Source organism: Myotis nattereri, assembly GCF_964212035.1.
Source record: "Myotis nattereri genome assembly, chromosome: 7".
Taxonomy (NCBI): domain Eukaryota; kingdom Metazoa; phylum Chordata; class Mammalia; order Chiroptera; family Vespertilionidae; genus Myotis; species Myotis nattereri.
The window spans coordinates 87,387,903-87,398,237 of NC_138082.1; the positions used below are offsets into that span (position 1 = coordinate 87,387,903).

General features: G+C 59.3%; 1 protein-coding gene across 1 annotated transcript in view; it reads right to left on the reverse strand.

The window, feature by feature from the left end:
• The window catches only part of GYPC (glycophorin C (Gerbich blood group)), a 42,581-nt gene extending 33,610 nt beyond the window's left edge, over nt 1-8,971 (reverse strand). The window contains exon 1 of the mRNA XM_081095952.1: nt 8,131-8,971. Within this exon, the coding sequence (XP_080952078.1) occupies nt 8,131-8,167 (37 nt within the window). The 5' untranslated portion in view covers nt 8,168-8,971. The remainder of the gene's footprint in view (nt 1-8,130) is intronic.
• Nucleotides 8,972-10,335: the final 1,364 nt, after the last annotated feature.

A 10,335-nucleotide genomic window follows, 5' to 3' on the forward strand; every position in this document is an offset into this window, starting at 1 on the left:
AGAGGCGGGCGAACAAAGGAAGGTTGTTTCTTCTGAGGCCAGGAGAGTGACCTCAGGGCTGCAGGGAGCTGGGCAGAGGGATGGGGTCATGGCAAGGCCCTCCGTCACGGAGCTGCCATGTCCCGGAGGTGGAGGGACATGCCTGGCTCAAGGCTGGGCAGTGCCAGGATGCCCAGGAAGGCCTTGGGGAAACGACCTCGTTGAACGTCGGTGTCAATATTGCCAACTGGCATGAACAGGATCGCATCCCTGTGCATGTGTATCCCAGAGGGTGTGGAGTAGCCCAACGCTACTCACCAGCCTGCCCTTGGCCCCTGGGCTAAGACCACACTGCGGCCCCTGCCCCCAATCCAGAGTGACCAGCGCAGCTCCAGCAGGCTCTGCCCGGCTCCCGGGAAGCCCTCTGCGGGGCCTCTTTCCACGGAGGTCCCATCGCTCTCTCTGCCCAGGCCTCCCTCTGAATGGTCCCCACGCCCTCATCTGGGGGTCCCCTGGGTACCTGAAATCACCTTGCTCTAGAAAGAGCCTCCCTTCATCCTTCCCCCTGTCTCATGTGCATCTTTCTACAGGAACATGAGCGGCTTCCCCAGTAATGACACCGGGCAAAGAAAGCTTGTTTTTAAACTTTTAAATGATGAGCAGCCCAATTTCCTACCTTAAAAAGCCAAGAGAGTAAGAGAAAGAAAGAGAGATAAAGACAGAGGGATAAACGGAGGTAGAGATAGGGACAGAGGCGGAGGCAGAGGCAGAGGCAGAGGCAGAGAGAGTCCTGGGTGTCCTCAAGCATTTACTTTGACTCCGTGACTCTTTCTAGGGCAGGAGAGGCAGGAGCAAGAGCAGCCACCACATGTGGCCAGCCCGGGGGTCGCACTGCACTGGGCAGGACTGCCCGGGAAGGAGCGTGAGGGCTGGAGGAGGGGCAGCCCTGTGGAGGCAGCGGAGCCCGAGCCCGGGGAGCAGGGCAGGGTCCGGTGGGAGAGCGACAGTCTGGGGACCAACAGGCATCCACTCTTAGGCCTTGATGGGCCGCAGGTGTGACCTTCGTCAGCCTGGGTGCTTTGCCTTCACAGTCCCTTCTCTCCCCAATTATTAAAAATTGATTTTTATAGTGGCATTGGTATAAAAACTGTAACGCTTAGTCCTAAAAGTTCATTTTTTCCTATTTGAGTTTAAAGGGAACACATATTTTTGTGGGTCTCCAACAGCAACATCAGCCCTAAGCAAGGTGCCCGGTGTGGCCCTAAGCAAGCGCCCGGTGTGGCCCTAAGCAAGCGCCCGGTGTGGCCCTAAAGAAGCGCCCGGTGTGGTCCTAAACAAGCGCCCGGTGTGGGCCCTAAGCAAGCGCCCGGTGTGGCTCTAAGCAAGGTGCCCGGTGTGGGCCCTAAACAAGCGCCCGGTGTGGCCCTAAGCAAGCGCCCGGTGTGGTCCTAAACAAGCGCCCGGTGTGGCCCTAAGCAAGTGCCCGGTGTGGGCCCTAAGCAAGCACCCGGTGTGGTCCTAAACAAGCGCCCGGTGTGGCCCTAAACAAGCGCCCGGTGTGGTCCTAAACAAGTGCCCGGTGTGGCCCTAAACCAGCGCCCGGTGTGCGGGTGGAGCGGGCTGCGCCCTCCCCTGGAAACCTGCCTCTGTGAGCTGCTCCCGGGTCACGGGCCTTGGCTCCCAGCAACCACATCACCTGCCGTCGCTTCAGTTCCAGTGTCATCACGTGCAAAATGGAGATAAGAATACCTCCCGCGGGGCTGCTCAGGGTGACATGAGATAACTTACCCGAAATGAAGCTTTGAGTCAGAGAGTCACCATCAGAGGAGAGTGGGTCAGATAATTTATAGAATTTGTAGAAAAGGGGGAACAGAGATTGTGAAATTAAAAATGGACTACTCCAGGTTTCCAGCCACAACTAAAATTAATTCACTAAAATGGGAACTTAAAGGGTGACGATTCAAATGACAGGCAGTCCCAGGACCCGGTCACAGGCAGCCCGGACGCCACAGGAGCTCAGGCAGGAGCGGCTGGGGGGGGGGAGAGGAAGCTCTGTTGGGAGAGGTCCTGCGATGAAGGGCCCCGAGAGTCCCCCTGTGAACCGTCAATGGCAGCCGCAAGGGAAAGGAAAGCACGACTGTGTGAGAGACAGGAAGGTGGCGCGCCTGTGGGCGGTGGACGGGGCGGCTCTGTGTGCAGGGACAGGGCCCATGGACGGGGCGGCTCCCGTGTGCAGGGACAGGGCCCAGGGACGGGGCGGCTCCCGTGTGCAGGGACAGGGCCCATGGACGGGGTGGCTCCCGTGTGCAGGGACAGGGCCCAGGGACGGGGTGGCTCCCGTGTGCAGGGACAGGGCCCATGGACGGGGTGGCTCCCGTGTGCAGGGACAGGGCCCATGGACGGGGCGGCTCCCGTGTACAGGGACAGGGCCCCTGGATGGAAAGGCTCCCGTGTGCAGGGACAGGGCCCATGGATGGGTGGGCTCCCGTGTGCAGGGACAGGGCTCATGGATGGAAAGGCTCCCGTGTGCAGGGACAGGGCCCCTGGACGGGGCGGCTCCCGTGTGCAGGGACAGGGCCCATGGATGGGTGGGCTCCCGTGTGCAGGGACAGGGCTCATGGATGGAAAGGCTCCCGTGTGCAGGGACAGGGCCCCTGGACGAGGCGGCTCCCGTGTGCAGGGACAGGGCCCATGGATGGGTGGGCTCCCGTGTGCAGGGACAGGGCTCCTGGATGGAAAGGCTCCCGTGTGCAGGGACAGGGCCCATGGACGGGGCGGCTCCCGTGTGCAGGGATAGGGCCCATGGACAGGGCAGCTCCCGTGTGCAGGGACAGGGCCCATGGATGGGGCGGCTCCCGTGGGCAGGGACAGGGCCCATGGACTGGGCGGCTCCCGTGGGCAGGGACAGGGCCCATGGACGGGGCGGCTCCCGTGGGCAGGGACAGGGCCCATGGACGGGGCGGCTCCCGTGGGCAGGGACAGGGCCCCTGGACGGGGTGGCTCCCGTGTGCAGGGACAGGGCTCCTGGATGGAAAGGCCCTGGGCTGAACCAAGGGAGCTCTCATCACACAGGCCACTGAGTGGCGGAGTCCTTCCCTGATCAGGAGGGGACTCAGGTGAATCCAGGACCCACATGGCTCTCTGTGTGGATCAGGCTTTGTCTACATGGGTTGGAACTTTCATTCATTCATTCATTCATTCATTCAGTGACTTTAAAGCGTCTTCTCTTCCCCGTGGAGAATGAGACAGTGAGGCCCCTTTAGACGGGTAGGTGCTCAGGTGAGGTGGGGAGCACGGAGGGCCGGGCCCTGGTATCACGTAAAGGAGACTGAGCGCTGGGCCTCGCGCGCTCTCTGGGCTGCTCCGCACTCACTGCACCCCTGCTTTTATAGAAACATGAGGGGCAGCGGGTTGGTGGCAGCTCTCACGGCTCAGGGGGGAGCAGCTCCCCACAGCCATTGCAGGGCGCCTGCCCTGCGGGGCCGAGGCCTGGCCCCGGCTCAGGGCCTGGGCAGCCTGTGCCATCCTGTGGCTGGGTGCTACTCTCTGGGTTCAAACGGGCTGCAGAGGGAAGGCCTGGGAACAAGGAAGAGGCGGTGGGAGGGCGCCAGCACTCATTCAGTGCCCTCGAGGCGCAGTGAGTCCAGTGAGGAAGGTGTATCAGGCCTGTGCTGGGGCCTTGACCTAGGACGGCCCCTTCAGTCCTCGCGCACACCCTGAGGCAGAAATGGTTATTATCCGTTTACCCGAGGAAGACGAGCTAGAATTTCTGGGGCCCGGTGCAAAATGAAAACGTGGGACCCCTTTCCAAATGTAAGAATTTCAAGACGGTGACAACAGAGCATTAACCTAGTGAGTGTGGCCCTCTGAGGGCGGCCCTTTGTGACTGAATGCTCAGGCGGGGCCCGCCGGGGCCCGTCTGCATGTTGTAGAATCTGTTCTGGTTTGACTTTCTGTGCATCTCAATTTATTTTTCATTAACTCCCTAGATATGCTGAGTCCTGGACTAGGAGCTATCAAGTGTCTGGTTTCTAAAAGGCACCTTGACATGTGGAACGGACACTCCATTCACTTCCACGTCACTCTCTGAGCACCAGCCTGTGCCAGGCCCACTCGGCGGCAGATGAGTCATGGGGACCCTGGGGAGGTCAGAATTCTGTGAGGCGGGCAGGCCCAGGGGTCTGTTGGGGTTGACAAGTGTCCCCAGGGCCCTGGTGGGGATTTTCTGGTGTGGGGAGGGCAAGGGAGGTGGGAGTGCGTTAACCAGGCCTAAAGCGACAAGCAGCTGCAGGCCAGGCAGGCGGTGCCTGTGTGTGCGGGTGGGGTGGGGGAGGTGCCCAGAGAATCGGGTGGGGCTGAAGCAGACAGTTGTGAGGATGAAGCTCTGGAGGCAGGTGGCCCGGACACGAGGAGGGCCACGGAGGAGGCTCCGGGGAAGCCTGAGCTGGCTGCGCAAGGCAGGGCGGAGAGCAGCTGGCCCGGTGTGGATCAGGCCTGACCACAGGACAGGGAGTCTGGTGGGCAGTGGTGAGCTGAGGCGGGACCACAGGCCTGGATGAAGAGCCACGGCTGCCTGGCAGGCCCTGAGTGCCTGTGCCACACAGAGTCTCCCTGGGTGCAAAGCTAAGCAGTGATGCCCCAGGCACAGCTCGCAGGGGGGAGGGCAGCAGGGACAGGGACAGCAGGCCCACATGTCCCCACATGCCCCCCTCGGGTTGGCATCTGTAGCTCTGGTGTCCCCAGCCTGGCTGAGGCCTCCGTTCTTGGGAACCCTTCCCCCTGAGCCTCGAGAGAAACAGGTAAGAAAAGGCCGGGCCGGTGAGACCAGGCTGTGGGGGTGACCCGGGCCAGGCCGCCGCAGGACTTGGCATGTAGGTGCTGCTGTTGTCGTTGTTACATTATCAAAAACAAAACAGCAGCGTTGCAGCCAGACGGAGATTACCAGCACCTGCAGGCAGGGCTGGCGCTGATAACGTCAGCCAACAACAGCCACAGACACCGCTGCTCCCGGGCATGGAGCCAAGCTTTATTCCCGGCCCACCACGTGACTCCTGTGAAGAGGCTGTTATTACTCCCATGTACAGACGAGGAAAGCGAGGCTCAGAGGCCTTTTGGACCTCCCCAAAGCCAGTGAGGGCTGGAGGCGGGGCCAACCCAGGTGACTCCACAGCATGTGTGGGACCCGGGCCCCTGCTCTACCGCCAGCTCCCCATGGGAGGGAGGACACGTCATTAACTTGTGGGGGCATTTCCCATGGGGGCGGGAACCTGACAGGCCACGGGCCAAGGCCATAAAGAGGTGCTTTCCCTGAAAAAGAAATATACTGTCCTCTAGGGGCACAAAACCCTGCCCAGCCTCACCTGTCAGGGCACCTTTCATTGGCTACTGGTGGTGTTTGTAATCACGTGACCTTTTGGAGGGCAATTTCAGCATCTATTAACATTTTAAAGCCACACAGTCTTTGTCCCAGAAGTTAAATTCTGGGGGAATTTATCCTGAAAGTATGCAAACACATGCATATACAACTCACTTACAAGTAGAGTGGCAGAACTGTGTCTGGTTAGAAAAAAGTCAATCAGACTGTACACAACCCCAATGTGCATTTGAGGAGGATCTGGTGTAATCTTTAACACCTATTCTTAAGAAAAAAACCAAGATGAGGCAGAGCACACAGATAAGTTTCCTTTTGTCGAGTGAAAAGTAACTGTAGACTAGTGCGCGCGCAGTGCTCCTAGGAGGCTTCTGACAAAGCGATAAAGTGGCTGCCCCCGAGGTGGGCAGCAGGGGTCCTCCTCCAGCATGCGCTCTTCGTTCATTGTTCAGGTTTGTTTGTTTAGCTTTGAGCTTGTGCTTGCTGGCCCACGGTGTTTGCTCAGTTTCTAGAAGGTATGTCGGTGGGGGCCTCAGAATGGCGTTTGCCTCCCAAAGAGGCAAAGAGACTTGATTTGCCAACCTTCCCCGCTTGCCTGGTAAGAGGCCTCTTCCTGCTCATTGTAGATGGGCTGATGTGCTCCCACTGCAAACCCGGGTGGCTCGCTCCCCACACACCCGTTTCCCAGGGTCCACGGCAAGCCCCCAGATAACGGCCCAGACATGGCACCCTTGGAAAGGCCCAGGTGCTGGCTGTGCCCCTGCCACGTGACTCCCTACTCCACCCGTGTCTGCAGGGGTAGAGCAATGGCTGAGGTGGAATTCCATTTGGCTCTAGATGCGATCCTTTCTGCTCCGACTGAGGCAGCACGTTTTACACAGGCTGCCAAACCTGGCCATCTCCTTACGAGCGTGCTGACCTCTTTCATCCAAGGGCAAGGCAATGGATTTCTGCACATAACTCATTTGCAATAACTGTGGCCTCTGAGCGGCTGGGAGCCCAGCTGGGTAGGGCAGGCATGGCCTGGGCGGGAGGGGAGGGGCGGGCTCGAGGGGGGTAGCGGTCCTCTCCATTCTAATCTCAGGTTCTGAGGAACAGTGATGTAAACCGAGACATCCTGCCTGAGTTAGCAGCAAGAGCTAGGGCCGCAGGGTTCCCCCACAGCCGAGAGCCTGCCAGCAATCCCGTCCTGAGGGAAATCTGGAAGGGTGTGCAAGTAGGGGCTGCATCCCCATTGTCCCCGAAGGGCGGTGTTTGCAGCCATTGGTCAAGGTCTGAAACTTGAATTCCAGAGAACTGCTGGGGGAGGGGCGGGCTGAGCTCTGGGGCAGGCCAGCCTGGCCTCTGCCGACAGGGCCTGTCCGCCGGCCTGCACTTCCTCAGCACCTGACCGGGATGATTGCCGGGTTCTGTCCCTCAGTCCTACCCCCCTCCCATGAGCTCAGCAGTGTCTTTCTTGACGCACACACACTCTAAGACACACATGAACGAACAGATCCACTGTCTCAAACCGAACAAAGATGCCTGACATTCATCTCACACTTTGTTTACCTCCATCTCTGTGCTGAGCCACTGACATGCACTGAATTCTCACAGCCCAATGAGGAATATTTTATATTCCCATTTTGCAGATGATGAAACTGTGGCTAAGAAGGTGGCTTGGCTACTAGGTGGCACACATGATGCCAATACAGCAGCCAGGCTCCCACTGTGACCCCACTCTGTGTGCCTGGACCCAGCTGAGCCAGCCACGCACAGAGGCCCACAGTACACAGACACAGACCTGGCCACACACCACCCGGGTTTTAGAGACGTAAAAGGAGCGGGTGTCGCCAATACCCGCATCGTTACCACATTAATGACCTGGCATGATTACATTATAGACTCAGAATGCTTATTCCTTCACAGCTTCTAAGGACTTGGCCAGGGTGGGGGTAAGAGGGATACACGTTCATTCTTTTTCTAAATACACGTTTCGTTTTTTATTGCACAGCCCAGGGGAGGCGTGGGACGGCCCAGAAATGTTTCTGAACAGCCTCCCAGTGAGTCGCAGGGTGTATGGTTTCCTGTCAGCAACAGAACGCGCGGGTTTCTAAAAGAAACAGGCTCAGGCCGTGGGAAATGACAAACCACTGAAGTCCTGGTGGAGGCGAGCTCCCCTCGCCATCTCTCGGTCCAGGAGACGGGACAGTGGGCTGACCCCGCGTTTTCTCCAAACGAGCCCCACATCCCGGCCCCGGCGGCCTAGCCCTAGCCGAAGCTTCTGACTCTGGGCTGCTTAACCTCCGCCCCTTCCTAGGAGGTCACTTATTTATCCTTTTAGGGGAAAGTTCTGTCGGATACATCCCGACCGGCACGCAAAGAAACAAACCGAGCGGACGCGATGCGGGGTGCGGAGGCCTCTCCAGGCCCGGGGCGCACTGTCCGCGCGCCAAGGTCGGGGCTCAAGGCGGGACCCCGCGCGCCGGGGTGGGGGTGGGGGGCACACTGCCGGGCGTCAGGGTGGAGCGGCGAGCGCAGAGCCCGCGCAAGGGTCGGGGAGCTCCGAGTCCCCCCCTCCGCCCCGGGTGAGGGTGGGGGTGGGGGTGGGGGCAGGGTCCCTCCGGGCGCGGGATAGGGAACTCCGTGCGACCCGGCACCGCGAGCCTTGGGATGGCGCGGGGTTCGGCCTGGACCGGCCGGCATCCCCTGTCCTGGGCCGCGGCTCGGCCCCCGCGCCCCTGTCCGGCCCGGGCCGGAGTTGGCCGGACCCCCGGACCCCGCCCGCGGCGGGCACTCACCGTGGCGGCCGGGCGAAGTGGCGTTGAGGCTGCTCATCGGCGATGGCCGGGACGGTGCCGTCGCGGCGCGCAGGGCCAGGGGCCGGCGGAGGGTGCGGGGTCGCAGGGCCTGCGCTGACCCTGCGCAGCCGGAGGAAGCGGCCCTGGGTCGGCTCCTCTGCGCGGGCCGCGGGGAGGGGCTCCGGCCCCGATAGGCAGACTTCAGTTATTTTTTCTGCGGACTTGGCTGGTGGGGTTTCCACCCTTTTTTTTTAAACACACTCCCGCCCACTTCTGAACTCTTCCCCGCGCCAACTTTCCCGCGCCGGAGCCGGGGCTCTGGCTGTTCTGTGTCCTCCGCAGCCGGCAGATGCAGGGGCGGTGGCTGCAGTCCCGGCGACGGAAGCTCTCCCAGATGTGACCAGGCCCTGCCGGGCTGTGTCCGGACGGTGACCAAGTAGGGACAGACGTGCGGGTGAGTTTTGGCTGCTCTGCCCCGAGGGCGGCCCCTCCTGGTTTGGGGCCGGGAGCGTTCTTGCCGGCTGGCCCGTTGGGGGCGCTGTCCCAATTCACCGGCTGACGTTTGGGGAGGATTCTCAGAAAAAAGGATGGCTGGGCAAAGGCCATGGGCTTTTTAGTTGGATCACTTTCGTCTGGGCTTCCAGTCAGAGTGGAAGTTTGTGGAAAATCCGCTTTACTTAGACAACGGACCACTCCCCTTGGATTTTGGCACACTGGTTGGTTAAATGGGGTCTACGACCCCCGTCCACTCCCCCCCCCCCCAAAGAAAGGAAGGGGCCTTACACATGTCACCCTGGTATTAAATCGCAGCCCTAGGAGACACCCTGTACTTCTCCGTTCTGACGTCTGAGCCTCCCTGCGGGTGGGGATTTCCATGCGGTTTACCCAGCAGTCCTCCACTCACTGCTGGGAACCCCCCTTCCCTTCTGCAGCCCCGGGGGACGGTGCCAGCTGTCAGCACGAGGTGCGTGTCCTTGAGAGGACCGTCCTGTTGAGCACAGCAGGCTGCCCCTGGAGGTGCAGCGCAGATTCCTGCATCATTGTGAGGACTGTCTGACAGTGGGAGCGAGTTTATAAGTCTCTTTAGTTCTATAATGAAGCACCGCAATTGCTGATAAATCTTCTGGGAAACTTCCAAGCTGGCCATGCCCGTGTGGACTGCCAGGGAACTGTATGCAGAGCACCCCTGGCCAGGCGTGGGCACCCTGGGTTTGTGCATGGAGGCGTCTGCTTTCCTTGTCTGTGACATGGAGACAAGAACCCTTCCAATCCGGAGTTGTACAGGGACAGTGCCTCTAAACAGCGGTGGGGTAGGAAAGCGGCAACAGTGACTGCAATAGTTTCACATCTGCTTTGTCATGCAAGTAGGTCTGTGTTGGATAATAATATCCCTTGGGTCAGAGTTCATAAGTTAAACAACTTCGATGATCAGAAATACAGCTGGGGAGCTGGAAGGCAGTCAAAGGCTCACAGGGTGACCAAGAGCAAGTCCTCCTGGGCCACAGCTCACCATGGGAGGACTTCTCAGAGGCTCACTTACAGCCCATTGGCCTTTAGACAATCAGAAGAGATTCACTTATTTAACTTCTCAGACTAGGACAGGTTACAAACACCAAAACATAACAAGAATTCCTCAGAGAGAGGACGCCAAAAACCAAATAGCTAACTGACCACAGTCTAAAGCTCGGCAGGCTATAGAGATGAGAGGTTAAGAGCCAAGTCACATTCACTACCAGCCAAAGCTTCTGGGCCCCAGCCAGGAATGGGGTGCGATGGCGCCGGGCAGTCCAGGGGCCCAGGCGTCAGGGCTCCATGGGCTCCGTCTGGGTTTAGCTTCACTGCCTCGGAGATGGATAACCTTCAGCATTTTACTGACCTTCTCTGAGCCGCCATTTCCTCAGCTGTGAGACTGGAGCCATCTGCGAGGGGAGGTTGTGGTGAGCAGCAGTACATCAGACAGGAGTTAATTAATGGGATGACACAATGTCTTCTCTGGCACATGGGCTCATGGTATTATGCTGGGGACTCCCTTCTTTACCAGGGGCGCCCTTGGGTTACAGTAAGGACCTCAGGCCATTCTGAAAAGAAGGTAAACACCATTGAGTGAATAGTTTAACTAGTAGGGAAATGTTTAATATACTTTAGGAGACTTAACCATGGAAGTGTCTAATTTTACAGAAATGAAGGCTATTTTAAGAAGGTAAG